Genomic DNA, 25,207 nt, shown 5'->3' on the forward strand with positions numbered 1-25,207 from the left:
CTTATCCAAGCTTCAGCTTCAAGGTAGGGTGTGAATATCCTCATGACACACTAGCATTCATTACATAATTCCTTCTCCAGGTAAGTTTATTAAAATATATCAGATAGTTAGACAAAATAAACCAAGGCCCATATTAATGAGGGGAATCATTTTTCATGAGTTGCTGTCATGTGGGAGATTCAGACAGGTGACTTCTTTGGGCCTCGTGTAGAAATAATTTTTCAGAAATCAGTATTTACTCTGTAGAAGAGGGCTTAGCCATTGATGTGCTTGATGTTAGTCTTTTTGGCTGTGTACACACAGCAGTTTAAAGTGGATTTGAGGTGTGCATGTTTTTCACATTCACATGTCATTGTCCTCATCCAAGTGGCAGCCATTGCTCCCTACCCCCTGTTTAATTTGGACATTCCCAATTGATGGATAAAGTGGGGCAAACACAATTGGAGTTCTTTTAATAAACCCAGTGTTTTGTGTAATATGGTATATTGGAAAACCCGTATCTAAAAAAAGATTTTAAAAAATGTGTTAGGCACAGGTGAACAAATGCTTGCATGCATTCCCACAGTGACCCTCAGATTTCCTGAACTTGGAGTGATTGAGGAAGTACTAATTGAGGCAAGGGGACAACAGCACACAATATGAATACATTCCCTCAAGCACTGCCCAGTAGTGTAGCTGGAAAACAAAAATCTCTTGAGACAAAGTTCATTTGAAAGTTCTCCTCTGTTGTCAGACATGCACAAAAGCTTGCATGGAAAAATCAGATCTGTGTGACGCATGTGCGTATTACCATTCTGGTGTATACACTGCCTTAGCCTTATAAGTCGTCTATTTCATCCTAGTTCAAGGGCTTCGTTCTCAGTTGCCTGAACATGCACAGGCCTCTTTGTATTGGTGTTTACTAGCCTCTGTCATTCATGTTTAAATGGCCACCCAATGAGAATGATACATTATTTCTAAGGTGCCTGGGTGGCCTCTGACCTGTGCAAGCTGCACCAATATATCTGAACAAGAGGAACATACTGTAAGCTAATGTAAATTGTTTAACCGCTACTCTTGCACCTTTTTTCTATTTCATATATACTCATGTAATCGCTGAGAAGAAGAAAATTATATTCTACCATCTTATACTAGTTGCTAAGACTGGCTTTCTGAATTGTCAGTAAAAGACAACTGGAAAACAAGTAGCAAGTAGTCTGTGTATTTTAGTAGAGCACAGAAGCTTGTGTGTTCCTAAAATGTAGGAAATGTTTTATCATCCAGAGTTCGTGTTTATACAGTTTAAATGTTGAGATTACACATAAACTCAGGTGGCAGCTTTTTCCTAACTGCATTATATCTGAAAAGGAATAATTATTTGGGCAATTTATGAATTTTTTAACATCTTATGTCACAAAACAGAATCTGAATTGTCTGAAACAAAACATTAGGCTTTTTCTGTGATATCAGGTAAATTTCCAGTGGCATAGTTCCATGTATTTGGATATATACGATGAAGAAAAAGATTTCACATCAATGATTTTTTTAAAAAGTCATACTGTTCTTAAACTAGCCTGGGGAACCTATGTACTTCATATGTACTCTTCATATGTAATTAGACTCCAATTTTCAGCCTCATCCAGCATGACCAATGAGTGATTGGAGTTGCAGTCCAACAACATCTAGAAGGTCACATGTTTCTCACCCCTGGTGCCTTAAAACAAAACAGCCAGGGTTGTACAGGGAGGCACGATGAGACCTCAGTTCAAACCCTGTTCATCCATGGAGCTGTCTAAATGATGTTTGCTATTTTAACCTAGCCTACAGTACAGGATGGTGGTGAAGTTGGAGGTGACAAGACTGTGATGCACAATATTAAAACAGTTACAGAGCAACAGGTGAGACCTGTCCCATGATGATTATTGTTGGGTCCTTATAGGATTGCAACAGTACCAAGAAAGAATATACTTCAGTGTTATGGTCTGCTGAATATAACAACTTCCCAATATTACACATGCCTCTCTTTACAAATCCAGCAAGATTGGCAGCAAGTTTTTTTGAGTCAGATCTACTCAAATGAAAAATCTATGCTAAGAGAGAATGCATATTTAAACCCATGCAAATATAGATGTGATATAGCTGCAAATAAGTAGCAGATGAAAAGTGTTAATATGTGGAAGCATTATGAATGACAGTGTTTGTGGTTCAGAACAAAATGTTTTTTGATGGGCAAAGGACATTCATAATTGGCACTTGTGGAAATTATTACTATAAGCAGACAACAGTGTACAGGAACACCAAACATCCTGTTGCTAGATGTGTGGCTGTTATCTTTTGAAAGCAGAATAATTTTATGAAAAATGGTCACTGAATGTCGTAACAGGAACATTCTGAAGTGTTCATGGTTTTGTCTTGTGAGATTGGTGCTGAGTACAAGCTGAAGTGCCTACTTCCTTTGCGGCTAACCACTGCATCCTCTTTGTAAGAGATCAGTTTTCCTCCTCCAAATTATCATTCACAACAGCTGCCATACTTCAAATCCAGGTAGCTTATTCTGGTGTGTTAATCAGTTGGCATTTGGGAAGTACCGCTGTTTTGACTTTTTCTCTCCTTGGAAGTCAATGGGAAAACTGAATTTACCGTGTTAGGAATTGACTTTGTGGCAACACAGTGCATCTTGTATTGAAACTGATAGCTAGTTTACACTGTTCCCTAATTGTTTAAAGTTTCTTGGCATTCAGATGTGAACAAATCCCTCCAAACTGCACGTTTATGCCACTTTGATTTATTGTCTGTCCTTGTTTCATAGTCTCTTGAACTTCATGAAATACCAATTTTGCCAAGGCTATCAATCCTCGTTGTGATCTATTAAGAAAGATTAGCACTTTGCAGATGTAGTTTAGTTTATTCTTTGCTATGTTTATACTCCACTTTCCTGTTAAAACCAAAGCTGCTTGTAGTAGAAAATACAATATAATAAGCATATAATTAACAGAGCACAACCATTTAAGAACCAGCAGTATTGTCATTTAAGTGATGCTTAAAAAACAGAGGCTCGGATTCAAGTAACCTTGAATCATTTAACCACAATTGAATTGTAATGAATACAATACAGTTACAATCTAGAATCGGGGTTCTACAACACAGTACCCATGGGCACCATGACACAAGCAGAGTCTTTACTGGCACCCTGAGCCAGGGACCCATGCTCTGAACTTTCATTAAAAAATAGTATTTAGCCCTCCTAGTAAGAAAGTTAGGAAGTAAAATGTGCAGGTACCCTTCTAAGTGATTTCTGTGAATGAGCCAGCCTGACTGCTGCTGCTTGTCAGTGTTTTTAGCCAATGGGTAAGAGTTGTTATTGGTGAGTTGTTTGCAAGACCCTGGGGTTGTAAAGGGCTGCTGTTTCCTGCTCCCATTTAGTGTGCTTTTTTCTGCTTTTATCTTATGTTCTAGTCCTTGGAATCTCTGTAGTTTGCCCTTCCTTTTCCCTAGCAACCTGGATGCATCTTTAGCGTGGCGGGATTGTCTTGAGATCAGGTAGTCCCTGAAAGTACAGTGGTGCCTCGCAAGACGAAATTAATCCGTTCCGCGAGTGTCTTCGTCTAGCGGTTTTTTCGTCTTGCGAAGCAACCCTATTAGCGGCTTAACGGATTAGCGCTATTAGCGGTTTAGCGGCTATTAAAGGCTTAAAGGCTTAGCGGATTAGCTGCTAAAAGGCTGTTAAAGGCTTAGCGGCTTAGATAAAGGGGGGGAAAGCGGAAAAAAAATCTCAAGGCTCGCAAGACATTTTCGTCTTGCGAAGCAAGCCCATAGGGAAATTCGTCCTGCGAAGCAACTCAGAAATGGAAAACCCTTTCGTCTAGCGGGTTTTCCGTCTTGCGAGGCATTCGTCTTGCGGGGCACCACTGTAATTTTCTGCTAATACTACTGCACAATAAGTGTGGGTGATATTAAAGAACCCTGCCCCCTTCTCGCCAAAGGCAAAGGTGAAAACTTTGTAAAGGGGCTTAGTCATGTCTTCAGCTGTGCAGGAGCTAAAGATCAGACACTCATTAAGATTTCACTGTATAGCTAACTTACAGTACCCTGGTATACATGTCTACTGAGAAGTACATCTCTTAGAGTTTAATGGGGTTTACTCTAAGGTACAGGATGACAGCCTATGCTTTGATTTAGTGTTGTCATTGAGGAATAAAGGGTTATTGTGCCTTTAACAGTATGTGTCAGGCAGAAATGCAACAGACTAAACCTTTTCTAGTATGAAAATAAAATTTTGGGGAAAGCTTTACTCCGACAGTGCTCTCTAATTTTGTGTTCTGCCATCCTCCCCTCCCTCAAGCAGCCTTGCGCTATGACACACTCACTTGGCTCCCAAAGCATGTTCTCAAAATTCATAATGTTCCCACTGGTCCACAAAGGTTGGCAACCTCTGATCTATATTGGAATAGCAAATAAGTTTCATACATGTGGGCAAAGGGGCGGGGAGACAAAGCCTTGCACCCTTATGTTCCTTATGTTTAAAATGTATATCTGACTAATTCTGTCCTCAAAGGCACCCAGGGAGCTTAAAAGATAACAGAAAACACACACATAAAGAAGTAATAAGTAAGAGAACAAAAAGTTACAATTGAAGTGGGTTAGCCCTTGCTTCTCACGGGTTCTCTGGAAGAGAGAAGCATTTTGCTTGTACTGTATCAGAAAGGATGCCAGGGAAGGGACCAGCTGAGTCTCCCTTGGGAAGCTGTTCTGTAATCTGAGGGCAATAAAAGAAACAGTACTGGGATTGCCTAAGCTAGCCTATGGTTGCAGAACATGAAACAGGGACTTGGGTGATGACCTGCGTACCTGGACAGGTACACACTTGGCAGCAGGTGGCTCTTCATGTATCAACTTGCCTGGAAACCACTTGGGAGTCACTGTGATGGATAGTTTTAGTCTGACCTCTGCATTGAGTTGCCTGCAACGAGAGAAAGTGTCTAATAAATTTTAATAAAAATATCAACAATAATTCTAGACCAACTGCAGTTTCCAAATGGTCTTCAAAGGTAGCATTAATATTATATTATATGACAGGTTCATAGTAACAAATTTTTTCCATTAGAACAGTATTTTAAGGAGCCAATACATCTTCCGGACTAAGATGTGGGAGACTTTTAAGTATAGAATTTATGTATACAAGTTGTCTTACAGAAAGTGCTTTAGATATTGCTAATAGTTTAGCCTCACCATGGACTTGCATTGCACCTGAATGCAGTCAGTGTGTATAGACTTTTCTTTGCTATTGTGGTAGTTAAGCTATTTCCTTACTTGTTTGCTTGTTTTAGGGGATATAATTTTTAATGCCTACTATCCAGAACTGCCTCCTGACTTCATCTTTGGAGAGGATGCTGAGTTCCTTCCTGATCCCTCAGCTTTACATGTGAGTACATCTCTAGTGTTTTGTGTGCTGTCATTTATACAGACACCTACTTGGCTGCTTATCCGTGGCCCTCAAGCTCTGGAATGACGTGTGTTCACCCACCTTCATATTGGCAAGCCTTGCCTGTGCTGGCAGGCATTTGGTGGTGGGGCTAAGTTGCTTATTTATTGCTCTAATTGTTGTTAGTGGATTCTTTGTATTATAATGTGTTCTGTATTTTTAACTGCATTTTGCTAATGATGTGGTTGAATTATTATAATTATAATTAATAAGTACCTTCAGCTATTGGTTGCAGCAGCGGGCTGAAAACGCACAAAACCAATTAAAAAAAGTCAAACTGAAATTTGCTAACCCAACAAAGATTTTCAGTCTTGCATTTTCGCTGCTCCCTTAATACATGTACGTTCTTTTATTATACTAATGTAAATTAGATTTTGCCTAAATTTCGTGAATCCGGGTGCTGTCAATAGTTGGTCATTTTTTCTATAGCATACCAATTGAATAATTGTGGTAACTGTTAGTTTTCGTAGAGAATACATTACGGTTAGCTAAAAACTACAATCCTGGAGAGAGACTTCCATTGCCTGACAGAGTTGTGACATCTGCTGAAAAAGTTTGCATATTCCTCTGGGTTTTCAATACTTCTACCTTTTCCTTTTTTTTTTTAAGAAATCTGCTGCCACATGGCCCTTAAAGTGATCACATTGTAATCTTTCCTCTTCTGATGAGTTATCTGTTTTTCCTGCTACTGTTATTGAGCTGGACTTCCACTGTCACTTTTCTGCCTTTCATGATCAATCCATTTTTCATTTTTGTGGACCGCAACATTCGTGCCTTGAGACAACAGACCTTTCAAGGATAAGAAGGGTTTAGTTCTTATACAGTGGTGCCTCGCAAGACGAAATTAATCCGTTCCACGAGTCTCTTCGTCTTGCGGTTTTTTCGTCTTGCGAAGCACAGCTATTAGCGGCTTAGCGGCTATTAGCGGCTTAGCGGCTATTAGCGGCTTAGCGGCTTTAAGAAAAAGGGAACAAACTCACAAGAACTTGCAAGACGTTTCGTCTTGCGAAGCAAGCCCATAGGGAAATTCGTCTTGCGGAACGACTCAAAAAACGGAAAACTCTTTCGTCTAGCGAGTTTTTCGTCTTGCGAGGCATTCGTCTTGCGGGGCACCACTGTATGGGTAGGATATTGTAGTGGGGAACTCTGAGGAACTCTTTCCACATAACCATCTCTTGCAATCCCGGGAGTGGAGTCGTAGAGACCAAAGGCATGGAACAGTATTCATTCGGGAAGATTAGAAGTAGAGGCCATGGGAGACGTTTCATCTGACGTCTTTAGCCCTCTCATTGTAAAACGCCTTGCTGTGGGCCTAATAATAGGTTAGACTTCCCTCTAATAAACATTGTATAGGTTTTAAGAAGGGCTAATTCTATAGTACAGAAAGTACTATTTGTGAGGGTGAGGTTCTGTATTCATACCTTGAAGCATGGACGTGAAGTGAAGGTGTACTCCAGGTTTCATCCTGTTAGGCAACACACTGAAAGCTGAAGATTTAAGTGTGTGTTTTGTAATAAGGATAGGCATGCTTTCAGGAAGGGAGGATGCAAGAATCAAGTATGCTAGATGGATAGCCCTTCAGAAAAAAGGGATGTCATTGTCTAAGGTGGTAAACAGATCATCCCTCCCTTGAGGAACTGTTTTTGTTGCACTATGTTTATATTATGAAAAGAAACTACTCCATGGCTAGAGATAAGGATCTGGCATCATCCAAGTAATACATTTATATAAATGCAGTAGTTTTATCCATATACAGTAGTGCAAAGCAAGGGGTAACTAGCATGTGGCTCCGCAGATGTTGGACTCCAACTCCCATCAGCCCCAGGAAGCATGACCAATGGTCAAGGAGGGGAGTTCTAATCCAGCAATAGCTGGAGGGCTGTAGTTTAGCCACCCTATGTTAAGCCACAGTTTGTGTATGCATTCAATGTTGAAGCTTAGCTAGGAGGCAGTGAGTCTCCTAGAAGCACATTTTGCAAGTTGAAAAGAAGTATCTTTCTAATTCCTGCCTTTTAATTTCATTTTTTAAAGAGAAATCATTGAAATTAGCAATTCTGTGCCCTTTAGGTTCTAATTATTGGACCATAAGAATTTTTCCAGAGAGAAAGTAACTGCTTGCGAATGTTCAAGTAAAACATGTAATTTGTCTGATTAGTGCATGTCATTTAGGAAATAATTAGCTGTAGTTAATCCCCTTAAAAAAAAAATTTTTTTTTTCAGTTTGTAACTTCTGTTCTACTTGGAACAGAAATATCTTTCTTACGGGGGTTCCTTTTTGTTTTGATTTTCCCCCTATATAGCAATACAGTTTGCCTTGATTTTTGACATTTTATAATTGGAAAGGAAACCAATAATATGTTGTATTGGGATAGAAGTTGTAAAACTTTTCTCATCTACACTGTCATCCAAAGTCTGCTTACTTAGAGGCAAGCTGATTTATAGGCGGCGACCATTTTGCGCTGGGGTTCTGTTCCTGGACCCTGCAAGCATCTATAGAGAGCCCATCTTCTGGGTCCAAAAGGAGCCACGCCAATTGGTGGTTGCTCATCAATTGAGCATGCAGAAAATGGTTGCCATCTGTATGTGAATAGCAATTACTTTTAAGTATAAGTTTGGTTGATCAAGTCTATTTCGGACTATGAGAACAAGAAATACTAGCCAATTGTTTGTTGTGTACACTTAAGGGGACACACTGCATGGTTACAATTTGAATGTTAAATAATTTGTAGTATATTCAGAGCTACTTTCATACATTACACAGAGACTCTGAGACTGCAGAAAAGAGCAACTAAAAGGATCAGTGAGCTGGAGTAATTCTCTATGAGGAAGGGGACTTATTGGGGTGGGAAGGTTAGAGGACATGTTAGAGGTGCATAAAAACTATGGCTGGTGCGGAGACACTGAATACAGATACAATTTTCTCCCTCTTTCATAATAGTAGAACCCAGGATTGTCCAGTGAAGCTGAATGAAGCGAAATTCAGGATGGGCAAAAGAAGGTGCTATTTCACACAGAGCTTTTCAGTATAGAATTTGCTTCCGCGGGATGTAGTTACGGCTGCCAACTTGAACAGGAGGTTAGACCAATTCATGAAGAATATGGCTATCAGTGGCTACTAGTCAGGACTGAATACTATTTTGAGACTCAGAGGCAGTATGTTTTTGAATACCAGTTCCTGGACAACATAAGCAGCAGAGTGCTGTTAAGCTCATGTCCTGCTTGTGGGTATTCCATAGGCATCTGTTTGGCTGCTATTGGGAACAAAATGCTGGACCAGATGGGCTTTTGGTGTGGCCTAGCAGAGCTGCTCTTATGTTCTTATTGCCAAAGGATTGGCCTATTCTAATTCCCCACCGGTGTGCCTGCCTACTACAGGTGTTTGCAAACACCTGTCTGTAACTTTCACATTTTTACACTTCAGGTGTATGTTTAAATATTTTAAGTGTGTGCCTAAAGCTGTAACATATAAACAGATTCTGATACTTCCTGTGAAGTGGACACTTTGGATATAAGTGGAAACAAATGCTTGTGGCTGAGAAGGTGATTGAATAGATGGAGAATGGAACAGTTATCAGATAAATATTCATATTTTTCTGTTGGTTTATGAGCATTGGTACATATTAAAACTGCTTCAGAATAAAATGTTTTCGATAGACCTTTTATAGCAAATCTCTTTTGCTTACATGTTGAACTTGTACAGTATTTGCAATTAATCCATGAAGAAAGGCTCTGCATAAATTTAATCTTATTAACTGCTATCAAGGGCTTGATTCTTGTGTTTCCTGACATTTATTTCCTTGACAATTATTGCACTTAATTCTATACTCCCTAAAACCCCCCCCCCAAAAAAAAACAGTGCACCAACTGAAGATCTTGCTGTTTTCTGTAGTACAGCCAGAAAAAACAGTAGCAAGCTGTCTTCTTCAAAGTCACGTTCCTGGAAGATATTCCGGCAACCTGGATGCTTTAAGCACATTCTTAAGAAAAACAAGTTCCATTTAATTAAGAAATGATTTGCTTATTCTCTTAATGACAGGAACAAATTGCATCTTATGCAGATTGTTCCTGGTTTTAGAAAGAGATCATACCACATGTATGGGAAAGATGTCTTACAGGCACACAAGCTCCATCCTGACAAGCATTGTCTTGACAGTTCAGATCTAGACTTCTAATGGCTGGTTAAATATCCTATGAGCCAAAACTAGCTGATTGAAATGGGTGGTCACCAAGCATGTTGAGATGGCAGGCAGCAGTTCTGCTGAAGTCAGTTGTTGTAGGACTTCAACTATGTGTCATCCGGCATGGTAGCAATAAGTAATATTGGTTGCTTCCTTTTAGAATGGAGTACTGTTCTCTCTCACTATGATTGAGCTGCAATAATTTCTAAGTATTCAGTTTTCCTTTTCTTGCCCTGAGTGGTTTTTAAAAAGTGGAGGCTAGAGGGGATGCACTTCAGTATGCTTTCCAAAGCCATAGGAGTGGGCTGGAAATCAAAATAAATAAAAGATCCAGTAGCATGGTTGTATTTTGTCTGTATAAGATGGATGGCGCAACTTGTCATTGCATATGTGAACTTATCTACTGTGTATTTGGTGTGGTTAATTGTTTCTAACCAATTTGAATTAGCCTGGTCCTCTATTCCCTTTTTCCTTTTCTTCTTCTATGAAGAAACCCTTTCTGGGAACCCACATTTAAATTCTTCCCTGGTCTCCTTGCTGGCCCTAGTAGGACCAACTTGGGCAGTTAGGCCTGGTGATCATTTGATATCTACCGACTGGGTCGTCGTCGTCCCCCCCCCCCAAAAAATGACCCCTGAATTTTTGAATTTTATTGATATTGTTGCTGCATTTTATGCTGTATTTTATGCTGTTTTAAAGTCTCATTTTAATCAATATTTTATATTTGCTGTTAGCTGCCCTGAGCCCGGTTTTCAAACCAGGAAGGGCGGGGTATAAATAAAAATTTAAAAATAAATAAATTCCATACGGGCTCTCATGTAATCTGAAACATTCCAAAGTGCACATGGTTAGAAAGTCCTGTTGAGTTCATTGTGTTACTTCCAGGTAATTCTGCTTAGGAACACGCATATATAGGAACATATGTACATTTAATAAACAAAGTAATAAATAATATAAGTAGTATCTGGAAACCTGGGGCATGATATAGCCAAAGCAGCTGAGCACTTTTAAGCCTCCTTGAAGGTATGAAGAAGCATATGTTGAACGCTCTTTGCTTGAAATTACTAGGATTTGAAAGTGCTTGACATCTTTGGCTGTATTGTGCACATAATATTTTGGTTGATATTAGAATCATAGAGTTGGAAGGGTCCTCAAATATAATCTAGTCCAACCCTCTGCCTGTTCGGGGCAAAGGTACAGTTGCTCAGCTCAGTAAATATTTCTATATTTATACCCCAAATCCTTCTTTGCCTAACATAGGGCTCGTCCACAGTTCCCTTTTGCCTTACACACATTCTAGGCACAGCTCCGTCTTTTCCCAGTCTATGTCCCGCTATTGTCCCCAGGAAAACTCGCTCTTTAATGCTGAATCAAAACAAACAGCAATTAGAGTCTTCCACGGAATGCCTTTTGCTCCCATTTGCTGGTAAAGAGTCGGTTTTCTGACCCTGACTGCAGTCAACTGTTGTATTAATAGAACCAAAAGAGAGAGATACTCAGTGTAACCCCTGGTTAGTTAACAGATATATTAAGAAGTAGGTGATTAAAATCAATTATTTTCAGAGAACAATATTGTATGCATGCATATAAGGAGGAGTTAATGGCATATATCTTTGAACTCAAGGGATAGCCCAAATGGCCTCAATTTCTTCTAGAGGCAAATAAAGCACACAGCAACTATAAAAGACATGTGGGGACTCTTAAATATGACTATAGAGCAGAAGAGAGGGTGTCAATACAGTGCGTGATTGTGTGTCACAGCTTCCACAAGTGCAAGAACCAAGCAACCTTTCCTTCTGACTTTTCTTCATGGTCTCATGCAACAGCAAACCCAGTGGTAGACTGCTTCCCATGCCAGAATATTTTCTGTTTCATAGAACACATGCCTGTAGTAAAATATTGTTAAATTGGTGGTGTGGCAATATTTGATTGGCGACCCATAGTAAAATATGTATTAAATGCAATTAATCAGAACAGCATTAAAATAGCATTCCAAATCTAAAATTGCTATACTCTTCCATAGAAATGTTATATAGTTTTATGAATTAAGACTTGCCACTATACACTTCCTCACTTGCTGTATGTTTATAAAAGGCAGAAATTACACTGATGTTTCCCAACCTTGATGGTTTTTAATTCATCAGTATATCGGCCTCGGTCCAGTATATCTGAAGGAGCGTCTCCACCCCCATCGTTCTACTGAGGTTCAGCTCCGAGGGCCTTCTGGCGGTTCCCTCACTGCTAGAAGCCAAGTTACAGGGAACGAGGCAGAGGGCCTTCTCGGTAGTGGCACCCGCCCTGTGGAACACCCTCCCACCAGATGTCAAAGAGAAGAACAACTATCAGACTTTTAGAAGACATCTGAAGGCAGCCCTGTTTAGGGAAGCCTTTAATGTTTGATGCATTGCTGTATTTTAATATTTTGTTGGAAGCCGCCCAGAGTGGCTGGGGAAGCCCAGCCAGGTGGGCCGGGTATAAATAATAAATTATTATTATTATATCTACCTAACCAAGTCAACTTAATATCTGTTACATCACCCACAGAGGCTCTTAAGGAGTCAGCGTGGTGTCGTAGTTAAGAGTGTTGGACTAGAACCTGGGAGACCAGGGCTCCAATCCCTGCACAACCATGAAACTCACTGGGTGACCTTGGACCAGTCACTGCCTTTTCAGCCTGACCTACCTCGTAGGGTTGTTCTTGGAATTAAATGAAAAGGAGGAAAACCATGTGTGCCGCCTTGAGCTCCTTGGAGGAAAAGGCGGGATAGAAAACCAATCATTCAACTTGCAGAAATAAACTCCTTGCTGTTCTCCTCTGCTGAGAGGGTGGATTCTCCATTGAAACATACCATGTTTAAGGGGGCATGTTCAGTGGAGGAGAGGCCAAGCTAATACAAACAGGAACTGAGTAGAAAAGCAAACTGTCTCTTGTGCACTGTGGATTTTCAAGGGGATATTTACTGAGACCTTTTGTGGTAAGGTTACCAGACGTCCCCCTTTCCTGGGGACAGTCCCTGGATTTACATATCAGTCCCCATACAAAATCCATTGAAGTTGAAAAGTGATTCAGTGAAAAAAATCTGGTAACCTTATTTTGTGGGCACCATGGGAGGAACTAGTGGGCACACTGACACTTGTCAGGTGCCATGTTGGCAACCTCCATTATATAACATAAAAGGAGGATACAGTCTTTTGTGACTGTGATGCCTAGCTTCATTTTTTTTTTTTTTAAAGGAAATGGAAGTCTGGTGAAACATAGCTAACTAAAGTTTTACCCAACTCGTGGTTTTACTCCTTTTTTAAATATTAGCGTATGAATTCAAGAGATGGATTGCTTCCTGGAATCTTACCCACTTGAAAGCATTTGGTAAAGGCAGAAAAACTGTCTTCAGTCATACTGCCCTAGAATGTGCCAGGAAAGAAGGTAGTCATCTGCAGGATGCTTCTGCCAGTGTGTGTTGCCATATCTGTGGTACTGCTCAATCAGCTATACCGTATTTCTCTGTGTTGAAGATCGGGAAACTGTGCTAACCTGTATCTGGTACCATTGCTTTTCTCATCTTGCTGGAATAATGATGCTGGCACAAATGTTTCTCGTTGCAGTTTGTACCTTACTTTGGTTCCTGATGCAGAAGGGTAGTATAAGTAACTGAGGTTACACTTCTAAGGGTGGGTTTTATGTGAGTGTAGTCAGGAGAGTATGTGTGGCTCCTCGGCCAGACATAGTATAGTGTGACTTTTGTGTGCAGATTGGGCAAAAAAAGTTTATTAAGAGGCTGAAAGAACTGACAACATGAAGAAATGGTTCTTCCAGTGTTATGTTTTCCTTTTGCCTGTCCGCTGTTCTGATTTACTTAGACAAAAACAAATTAGTTATATGTAATGGCTAGGATCCAAAATCTTTGGGGATAGTACATATACAGTGAGTGCATTCCTTCTCCTCTGCCCTAGATTTACAGGAGCTCATTGAAAGTCATCTCCCTACTGCCTGCCATGTTTATTCTTTAACTGTTTCTGATCACAAATCTCTTGATAAGCTGGTAGTTCTAAATGACCGTTTTAAGAACAGGGTCGTTTTGTTTAAATCAGAGCCAATTAAATCAACATGAAAAAGACAGAAGAAAATTGTTTTAAATCATGTGTTTCCTGAAGAAATGTGCGCAGTAGTTGGTTCCTATAACAATTTGAACTGATTGGTTTGCAGCAGCAGCATGGAGCCTTTCTATTTCCTGGTGGCATAAGCAGAACCTTTAGCCATGCAGCCCACATGACTCTTGTGCCACAAAACTGTGTCATTTTAGATAAGGGAAACAATTGTGAAATTAACAGATCATTGGCTTGTCTCTCTTTCTGTATAGAAAGAGATGATAAGACTATCTTAATTGTCCAGAACGCTACAGAAACAAGGCTTGGTGGTTTGCCCAGTAATGCTTGGCCTTCATCTTTATACATACACCCAACCGTGCTTGTTCTTTTTATATGGAAAAGCAGTTTTTAAGTTAATACATTTCGGATTATAAAAGCAGATTTCGACATTTCAAGTTCTGACTTCAGTTAAAACCAGGATATTTTTTTCAAAGAGACACTTAACTTAAATGTTTAAAATATAGAAGTCTGACATAAAATAAAGATTCTCATTGATTCCCCCCAACTTTGATTCTTATGTGTTTGTACTTCATTATCAGATTCAACATCATTTTCGTTTATCCTCCAAGTAATTTTTCTCTTATAACTTACTTAAAAAAATATATAGTTAATGTTGGAACAAAACAGCTATCTTGTGAGATGATTTTTATGTCTAAAACTGATGTGTTAGGGGGAAGCTATTTGAAAGCTCTGTTCTGATGCAATATTGTTCAGCTTGACAAGAATAACCCTGCTGTCGGAACAAGAACAAATGACGGCTTCCTTTTTCTGCTCCCCCCCCCCCCAAATGTTTGTTAGTTGTTTTAAAAAAGCATATATGGGTGTGATTTTCTGTCTCATTAGTGCTTGGGAAAAATACTCCACTCCAATGTAGGACAGTTATTAAAACATTGGTCATTTCCTTTAACACAATACTAGTGATGCAACACAATAGAAAAAAGTGGGGGGAGAAGGCATTCCCGTTTCTCATTAAAATGATGTCAGCCCCTACTGGCACATTCCATCCTTCAACTTTCTGGGAAAGCGGTTTGCTTAAAGGCTTGTGGAAAGGAAATAGCAACTATGCAGAACATGTCTGCTTGCTTGATTTCTGACCTTGTGATGCAAGATTGATTTCCTACATGATATGCTGTGGGCTTAGCTGACAAAATCTGATAAAAGTGAACTTTCTGATCAGTTGATCTGTACAACACCTCGATAGCCATTGCACCTAATTACCAGTTCTTAAATCACAGCATGTGGCAAGGATCACAGGCCTTCTCACACTGAAAGATTCCAGACATCTCCTCTACTTAATGTGTAACTGAAAAATAGCCTTGGTGCCTACTTCCTCATGTTGATTGCCTGTTCCCCATACTTTCCTCCCCCCTCCTATGTTCTCCCCTTCTAATAAAATTTATATTTGCAAGCACTTCTAAGCAAGGACCTGTCCTCTTTTTACTCTGCAAAGTGCCATGTGTATTACACTATAGCAGCAGCAGCAGCAACAGTAGTAGTAATAATAATAATAATAATAATAATAATAATAATAATATGTTGTATTCAATTGAGTGCTAAGGAGATTGTACCATTAGCTCAAGTGTTCCTACTTGCCTGACAGAACAATCTCTCATGTGATTTCCACACACACACTTCTGGAGGATTTAACAACTCTTTGAAGCAGATTTGGGAAATATATATGGGAGTGGCAGAAGTGAGAAGTCCCTTTGCAATAGTAGGAATCTTTGTGCTGGCTTCCACTAATGCAACAAGTTACTATAGTTGAACACGGCCCAGCGTTTTGTCTAGACTTCATCTTCTTCCTTGGTGATATTGAAGAGACAATTTCTCCAGCTTTCCATAAAATGTCACACTGTCGATAGAACCTAATTCTACTTTATCTTTTAAACATTTAGGCTTATATTTTATTTTTGTCCTTGAGTCCTTCCTATCTTTGGAAGTTTGAATAAACTCTAGTTTGTCCCATAAATTCAATGCTCCTTGTCTAGGGCCTTATAGGAGACAGTGGAGCAAAGATCACTTTATTTCTCTGAATTTCTAATGCTGAAAGTAAATTACTCCCTTTAGTATAATGTCACTGCAGGTTCTTCCTAACATAGTTTATCTTTAATATCATAGCCTCAGTTAGGTAGAGAGAGAGAAATCTTTTTAATCTGTCTTGTATTCTCCCTAAGTTTTCATTTTAGCAGGCATTGGACTTGAGTTTCTAACTCACTTGCTCTTTTAAGCAAGTGGAATGTCCTACAGCTTGGTCTAACTCAAAACCTTTCCTTGGTCAGGCAGTGAAAAAGCAACTACAGTCATACCTCGTGTTGCATTAGGTTCATGTTGCGTCTTTTCGGCTTCCGAACATGGCATGCACAGAAGTGTTCTGCACACTTCGCACATGTGCAGAAGCGCTCTATCAAGCTCCACGCTTGCGCAGAAGCACCGCTCTACTTGCAGACTTTTGGGGGTGCGAACGGCACCCTAGAATGGATTGTGTCCATAACTAGAGTTACCACTGTATACAGGTATACAGTATACAGTGGTACCTTGGGTTAAGAATTTAATTCGTTCTGGAGGTCCGTTCTTAACCTGAAACTGTTCTTAACCTGAGGTACCACTTTAGCTAATGGGGCCTCCCACTGCCACCGCGCCACCGCCATGCGATTTCTGTTCTCATCCTGAAGCAAAGTTCTTAACCTGAGGTACTATTTCTGGGTTAGCGGAGTCTGTAACCTGAAGCATCTGTAACCCGACGTACCACTGTATTAGTATTCCTATCTTCATGAATTAACTTGGTCATTGTCTCAATTCATTACACAGAACTTGGCCTCATGGAATCCCTCAAACCCAGAATGCCTGCTGCTTGTTGTAAAAGAACTTGTTCAACAATATCACCAGTTCCAGTGCAGCAGACTACGTGAGAGCTCTCGCCTCATGTTTGAATATCAAACATTGCTTGAAGAACCTCAGTATGGAGAAAACATGGAAATTTATGCTGGCAAAAAGAACAACTGGGTAAGTGATCGTAAGTCTACTAGCAAAATAATATAGAAATCCTTTCTTCATGGGGACTGTAACCATTGATTTGGAAAGGTTATTTGTGCTAGGCGTGTGGCTCTTAAAGCATGTGAGGTGTCCTCAATTTACCTTCCTTGTCCTCAGCCTAACTTCCTTGACCTCAATTTACCGTCCTTGCTGTCTACTCCCTCTTTTGTTCTTTAACTCTGTTGCTCTGCTAATTTAGAGACAAACAGATGTAGAGAAAAGGATTGCAGCAGTTACTGGCAAGCAACCACTTTCAGGAGGATGGGGTCAAATTGTTGCCCCCCCCCCAATTCTATGAAAACGAATTACTGACTGGGCTGCAGTTTGCACAGTGCCGTCTGATGTACATTTATCCTTCAGAGTTTTTCTTTTAGGTTGACTGTTCATAGATGGGTGTTGGAATAACATAGCAAAGAATACAAATGCTTCAACTCAGTTTAGCCTGTCTCTGCAAAAAGTATCATCAGATAATGATGAGTATAATGTGGAAGGTCTAGCTGCATAATATATGATCTGCTCTCCAGATATTGTTGAACTGCAGTTCCCTCTATCGCTGACCAGTGGTCATGTTTGCTAGGGCTGATGGGAGTTGTCATTATTCGGGCCTTTTGCTGTGTGAATTTCTCGCCTTCTCCTGCATTTCTGTGTACTGCTGCTTTGTTGTTGACTTTCTGTTTTTGTTTTTAAATGTAAGTTGTAATTGTTTTAACTGTGACATATTTGCCCTTGGACTATCTGATGATGGGAGAGAGTTTACAGTATCAATCAAATAAATAAATAAAAACCATTTGGAGGGTACCTAGTCTAATATAATTACAGTGGTACCTCGGTTTAAGAACAGCCCTGTTTACGAACGATTCGGTTTACGAACTCCGCAAAACCAGAAGTAGTGTCCCAGTTTGTGAACTTTACCTCGGTCTATAATGGAAGCCAAACCGGTGGAAGGGCACCAGCAGCGGGAGGCCTCATGAGGGAAAGCGCGCCTCAGTTTAAGAACGGTTTTGGTTTAAGAACGGACTTCCAGAATGGATTAAGTTCGTAAACCAAGGTACCACTTTATTTGTTGTCATAAGGGTGTTCCGAGTACCTTTCCTTCCCTGTTGTGCTAAGACACGTTTGTGTACTACTTACTAAACTATAAATATATTCTTGGCTTCATTCATGGCTAGAGTGAGCTCTCTAAATTGTTAGGAAAGCATTAGGAAACTTCCAAAAAGTTTGATGTACGATTCTGGCTCTTGCTTCTGCTGTACAGTGATATTGCTCAGCATAGGTCTCACTATTTTTTCTTCACTTGACAGACTGGTGAATTGTCAGCTCGTTTCCTTCTGAAATTGCCGGTGGACTTCAGCAACATCCCCACTTACCTTCTCAAGGTAATGATTCACCACAGTGTTAGCTAGCCTGTTATTCTGTGGAATAATCTGAATTGATGAGACATTCGGCATTCAAATTATTCTAATCTGCTTGGAACAAGTGATAGTCTAGCATTTTAAAATATGTTTTTAATTTGTGCATGGGGGCACTGCTACTAGAATGATTTTGGATAATACTGATGATTGGACTCAGATTCCAACGTGATTAGTGACTATCTGCAGCCACACTTTAAAATTCATTCTACATTCATTTCTGGTCCCTGCTGTCTACTTTGGCATACTTTCCCAAAGAAGAAATGAAATGAGTTTAATTACCAGAGTGAGCATACAGTCTTTTAAAAATTTACAAACAGGCCTTTACTAGTTTTCAGCGTGACACCTAATATCTGACTAGACTTAAAATCAGAAGAGTCTGGTTAAGCCTTTGAAATTTAGTCATCTGCAAGCCAACTGAGGGGGAAGTGCCCATAGGAACTTTCCTATCGTTATTACAGCTCAAGCTACTGAATTAGAGCCAAGGAAATTGCCTCTGTTCACTTTTAAATATATCCTTAAGTAAACAGGGAGTGAATATACAGAATTTAGATAATTACCAAACGTATGCTTGACAGCTCTGCAGAGCTGAAGGAGGAGTGGGAGTTTGCATGAAGGAATATAAAACACAGTAGGACTGTCAAAAGGACTGGTTCACATGTAACACTGAACCATGGTTAAGCACTACATAGACAAGCAACAGCAAAGGCAGTTGAATCATCAGGCCCACTCATCTCCCCACTGTGTGACCAGGAGGAGATTCTTCCCATTTCAAAGAATCTTGGCTTAGCATTAAGTGCAAAATGAAGTTGGCTTATATAGGAAGTAGTCATCAGTTGTTGTAGGCCAGGTTCTGTAACATCTACGCTGAGATTTGAAACTGAAAATAAACACAGCCGAAAATCTGCTCCCAGACATGCAAGTGGAAGAAGGGGAAATCATTTGACTCTGATGCTGTGCTTTGACTTGCTGAGGCTCATCCATGTAGGGCTAAACCATGGCTTGGCATTGCGTGCAAATCAGCCCAAGAGCTAATGGTGATGGAGAATTTATGAAAAAATACACTGGGTAGAATATGTTATACTGAAATGAGGAGATGTAACCAAAGATCAATAATTAAGTTGGAAGTAAAATTCCATGTTCATAGATTTAACAGTGCAATATCATATAAATGATGCTGCCCCCAATATTGGGCAAAACAAAAATGTCTTTACCTGGCGCTGAGACGATGACAGGGTTGGTACCAGGTGAGCCTCTGGAGTGGGTCTGAAGAGAGCTCTTGAAGCCTTTTTAGTTCACTTGGAAGCTTTCGTGGACTATTGGTAAACTGCATGCAAGCTATCCTTTCAATGATGAAAGAAACAAGGGAAAGCTGGCAAAGTTTCACCATGTTTTGGACACATATTGTAATCTTCCAAGACTACTGGATTCCTGTCAGTGCTCATTTGACACTAAGTCTATAGTCCTCTACTGAGAGTAATCCCAGTTGAATTCAGTGTGGCTGACTTCTGAATAGATATGCATAGTTTTGAGCTCTAATTTATTTAATTTAAATCCCTTCTGGCATCTCCAGCAAGTTCATTCTGTAGAATCTAAGTGATAGGAAATGTGTTTGGTCCAAACAACTCTTCACATTTATATGAATTGAGTTTATTGAGTGTGCAAACTGTGTTTCCAAGTGAATAATGTGTGGGAGTGCATGTTTTCATAATGAAAGCTCACGTTAATGGTCTTACAAATGTATGGGGTCAGTTCTAGAAGGGTACAGTGAATTAACTTCAATAATTTTTTCTATATGTACAAGGTAGTAATGCCACCTTACCTGTACATTTTGTAGATACTAATTTTGAATGGTTTCACAAAGGGAAAATAACTCATGGAAGGAGCTTTTTACTGTATTGTTTCTTCAGCAGTTGTAAAGGTCCAACAATTTAAAGAACCTCAGAAATTAAATATCTTTCCCCTACTATTTCTTCTAAATTGTATTTATGCAGTCAGTACAACTGTAATTGCTGAGAACTGATTGGAACCATGCTGTCTGCAGTCCAACTCAAAGAAATATATGCAGCCTTATCAAATAAGTTATGCTTTTATGACTGCTGAAATGAATACCCAGAAGTGCAATAAAATTTTAATATATTTTTCTGCCTGAAATTAAATACTCGATTTACTGTTTGATTTACTGTAACTATTAATCTGAGGCTTATATAAGTTGGGAATTTTAAAGAGTCACCACTTTAATGTCTTGCAACATTATTGCTAAAGAACAATATGCTTACCATTTCCTCTTGGGTTTGGTTTATGGCAATTTGAAAGCCATATGTTGACGTTAGATGGTTTGGATCAACTCCTAAAACCTTTGAGTCCTGTGTACCATGGCATCCAAAAATCGTTGACGCAGGGTGGCTGATGTTTGCTTCTTAACTCCTGTATCTTGTGTTCTTATAAAGGACAAAGCATCAGAGCACTTCAACACCATTTATTCAGTTTCTTATTATAGTGCCAGATTTTTAATCTAAATCTTCGAGAGGGGGCAGTAAGGTTTTCAAACATTTTTGTTTATTTTATTTAAACGATTTATATACCTCTTAACTACAGTCATCTCTAAGCAATGCACAGAAAATACAATATGGAAAAGGTAAAAATCAGTTAAAACTATAAAAAAACTATAAAAAGGTCAGCAGGGAGGAGGCCTCTCTGACCGCAATTGGAAATTCCATAAATTTGGGCCCATGATACTGAAGGCATGGTTGATCTGGACCATCCATCCGTGCTGCAGGGGACCACTGTCTTGGCTGTCTCTTTTTTGCAAGGACAAGCAAAGCCTTTGTGTAGCAGTGACGGTGGAACTGGAAAAGATATTGATGGTCAACGAGTCACAGATTTAACCTTACTCTTTGCAGAGTGCTCAGAGTATTTGGCTGTTGGGAAGCAACTGGGAACACAACACACAACATTGGGGTCCTGTTTTTTCTTCCCACTACACTCTATAGATAATTGGGTCAGGGTATTGGCCACTCTCCCAAAGTCCTTTATTTCCCTGGTGATTAAAATAATTCAGAAATGGGAGTGACTCCTTGCACTCTCACCCGTAGTTCTTCAGTTGCTTTCACTCTCCCTACTGTTACAAATTGTTTAAGGCTGCCTTTTTTAGGGGGCAAAGGAGCCAGAGGCAACAGGGGTGGAACAATCACTATTGGGCAGCCCCAAAAGTCCACATAAATCCAGACATTTTTGTAGTCATCTTCTATGCTGTGCACAATTTCAATTTTTTTATCACCCTTCCCCCCATGCTCTCAATTCAGTTCATTCTTCTTCTTCTTCTTCTTCTTCCTTCTCCTCCTCCTCGTTGGCGATCACTCATAGCTGAGTAAGATTGTCTTCCATGGAAACGGTTTTAACAGTGAGTCCATAAGTGACCGTGGAGGCCAATTCTGGATCTACACATCCTTCCACAGTGGGGACATAGGTTTCTGAGCAGGAGTTGATCATGGTGAGGATTTGCCAAACGAGCCTTCCTCTTAGCTCGGTTCTCCTTTTCACCATGAGTTTGTGCTTCTTCAAAGTCCATGACACCTTTGGTAAAGGCTGTTCTCCAACTGAAGCACTTGCAGGCCCGTGTTTCCCAGTCATCAGTGCTTATGTTACTTCTTTTTTTTTTTCTTTTTTTAGATTTGCCTTGAGAGTGTCTTTAAATCTATTTGGTGCTTTAACAGGAAACAAAAGTATTATATCTGTTGGTTCTCCCTCTCAGCTATTTCTTGGTTTCTTTCCTTGAACTCTGACCAACAGAGGGTAGGATGAGAACAAGGCAGTCAGACACACATGTAAGCTTGGTGTCCAGGTTGCGGAGCCTGGTGCCTAAGGCATAGTTCCAAAAGATGCTCTGCTGTAGCCCCTGCCCTTTGTGGATTGTGTACATACTTGTCTGGTCTCCATCTTCTCTTGATACTCACAGTGGCACTCAGTTGCAAAGGAAAAACATGTCCCTGACATGTAAACTGTCCCCAGTATCCAGTTAAAGGATGTTGGGTAGCAGGACTAGGAAAGTCTTCTACCTGAAATCTTGGAAAGCAGCGGCTCACTCCTTATTTGAGCACCTGCTTGGTAACCTAGAACTGCTACATGTTTTGGTCACAATGTAGAGATCCTTTTTTTAAAAAGTCAATTCATACCCCTAACACAATACAAATGCCTTCATACTGACTGACTCCTTGATTCTGGATACTTGTGGCATTAAGGCTGTAACCCTAAGTCACTGAAACCAGAATAAATTGGGTCCCATATTTGATTGAAGTTGCTCTTTATGTTATGAATAATAGCTATATCTGATAGACCAGAAATAAGTATGGAGAAATGGATAGATATAGCGTATTCACATATGTGCTTAACATGAATTATATGTAGGCAGAGATAATTTATTGACATGGAAAGAGAAATCATTTGAGAAAATAGGTTATTTTTTTAGATCTCGTGTGTGGCCAGGCATTTGTATAAAATGCTTTGATCCGGATAAGAGGAAAATAGGTGATGCCATTGAGTAATAACCTGCAATTATTTTTTATAGCCATTGCATTCCAGTATCATAAATCAGTGCTTATATTGCTACGGTACAGAATTGACATGATTACAGGTTCTGACAAGATGGTAAATCTGATTCAAGTAGTGTAATGCAAACACTTCCACCTGGTGCAAAGGGCTTATGAGTGTAGAAACGGCTCAGTTCTTTTGTCTTTTCTATATAATAAAAAATTAAAATAACCCCTCAACTTGATAGTGATTTCTTGCATCTCTAAGTTGGGAAAACTGTTAGAGTGTCATCTTTTCTTCCTGGATGCCAAGAGGAAGGTATTGGTTGAGAATGATTGACTGTGGGCAACATGGTAATTGATCATGAAGTAAGACGTTAAGAAAAATGAATGACTCAGGTTTGTACAATGACAGTAAGGGTGCTCCTCTGCTAGGGTTTTGATAGAAAAAGTTAAGTGGATTGGGGGAAATGAGAAAAGTATGACAATTCCTGAGGAAACGACTAAAAGCCGAAGACTGTTTTGATAAAAGAGAAGAAAAACACACAGGTCTTGAAAAACAACAAGTATTTTATTCAGACCATATAACAGAATTCTCTTCCCACCTCTGAAACTTCTTTACTTTTTCTGCTACTCAGTCATGCAAACATGCCCTCTTCTTTGTATGCTTTATGTATTTATTATTTGAGCCAGCAAATTTCCTTTCCTCTCTTGAAAAGTGCTTTCAGGTTGTATAAAATGCTAGACAGATGGGAAAAATCATCTTAGCTGACTGATGTCTCTCTGATGATACATAAACCATCAGTTACTTGTTTGGAAGAACCCTGGGGGCTGGTGGGTTGGTTAACCTCAAACGGTGATTGCTACAGAAGCTTGTTCCAATCAGAATTTTCACTCTTTTAGTATTCATAATGCTGAGTATTCAAATGAAAATTAATTCCATTTAATTTCAGCCATTCTACAATGCTTATTTAAATGTTAATGTGCCCACTTTCTGATTTATTAAATTAGATTATGAAGAGTTGGACATGTCCCCACGAATCTGATTTGATAAGATTTGAAATATTCCTTATTTTGTCATATGTTCCATGTTGCCTTTGCATATAAATGCCTTGCAAGTACTCTGTAGTTTATCTTCGTAACATAAGCAAAGGCACATCTGTGTAGGAGCTGCTCCCATTCTAAGGTCATCATTTTGTGCCCAAAAGGGAACTATGTGGAAACCATGAGAAGTCAGTGGTATATGAAAGGAAGGCCAGAAAAAAAATGTTGCAGTAGGTGGGTGAAACTGGGAGACTTCTGCTTCGCGTTTCAGCTGAAGGGACAGAAGTGGTAGAGTGCAGGTGGGCCACTGTGTGCTGCCCCTGCCTTCATATTTATCTCACATAACACTGCAAAAAGTTTTTCCTAATCAATATCTATATGATAAGTGTAATTGAGCTGAAACACCACACTGAATTTGTGTAAACTTATATATGCAAGTAGAGTTGAACAACAGCTGTTAAGTTCATAATGGCATCAGTGTTTGGGGTTCAGCTTAACTGGACAAGATCGACTCCATCCAGAAAGCTAGCAATGACCCTAGGAGCAGCACTGTTGTGAACATTGTTAATGTGTAAAATGGGCTATCCATGGATACAGGAGCAATGACTCTGCAGAGATCTTCCTGAACACTCTAGCTGATGAAAATATCACTGTAATAGTGGAACCTGCTGCTGGTTCATTATGGCTGTGGATGAGCAGATTCGTACAGTGCCCTAATTTGCATGTCGTGCTAAGCCAAACCATAGCTTAGCACAAATGCACTGGTTTCAAGAGAGGAGATAGTGATGAGTTTACTCCCCCACCCCCAGTCATTTTGCTGCTATGGTGAACTAAGCCGTAGCTTGGCTTAGCATGTCATATAAACCTGGACTTGTTGTTTTAATTCTGCTGGACAAACCATAGGGCAAACCTTGGTTACAGCTCACAGTTAGTCTCTTGTTAGAGAGCTAAGCCACGTGGATGACATGGTAAGCCAAACTATGGCTTAACTCAGTGCAACGCAGCAGCAAAATGACTGGGAAGGAGCAAAGAAGCCATGAGCTCCTTTTTGGGAGCTCACGTGCTTTAAGTTCACACTATGTCATAGTTTGGCTTAACATGTTATGTGAACCAGGTCACTGTGTTCTTCCCATCATAGAATGCAATCATTTGACCTAGATGATTCTGAATGCATGTGGATGCACACAGTTCTCATTCATACAGTGACTTCCATTTGCTGCAGTGACAAAGCTGACTCCAGGACTATAACTACATTGCTTCTCTAGCAGTACCCCCACTCTTATGTGATCTCTGCATTTATTTAATTTTAAAACAAGGATTATAAAATTCTGAGTCATATGTGGTGGAGGGTCGCGTGCGGGTCTTCACCTTGCCACACAGAAAATCTTAATTTTTGCAAATGTGTGA

The 25,207-nt window shown here is 39.8% G+C and overlaps 1 protein-coding gene across 1 annotated transcript in view; it reads left to right on the forward strand.

The window, feature by feature from the left end:
* Positions 1-25,207, forward strand: part of BABAM2 (BRISC and BRCA1 A complex member 2) — a 129,787-nt gene that overhangs the window by 9,987 nt on the left and 94,593 nt on the right. The window contains exons 4-6 of the mRNA XM_081000256.1: positions 5,307-5,401; positions 16,594-16,788; positions 18,120-18,194. Of these exons, the coding sequence (XP_080856382.1) occupies positions 5,307-5,401; positions 16,594-16,788; positions 18,120-18,194 (365 nt within the window). The remainder of the gene's footprint in view (positions 1-5,306; positions 5,402-16,593; positions 16,789-18,119; positions 18,195-25,207) is intronic.

This window comes from Podarcis pityusensis (assembly GCF_964106645.2).
Source record: "Podarcis pityusensis genome assembly, chromosome: 3".
In the NCBI taxonomy this organism is placed as follows: Eukaryota; Metazoa; Chordata; class Lepidosauria; order Squamata; family Lacertidae; genus Podarcis; species Podarcis pityusensis.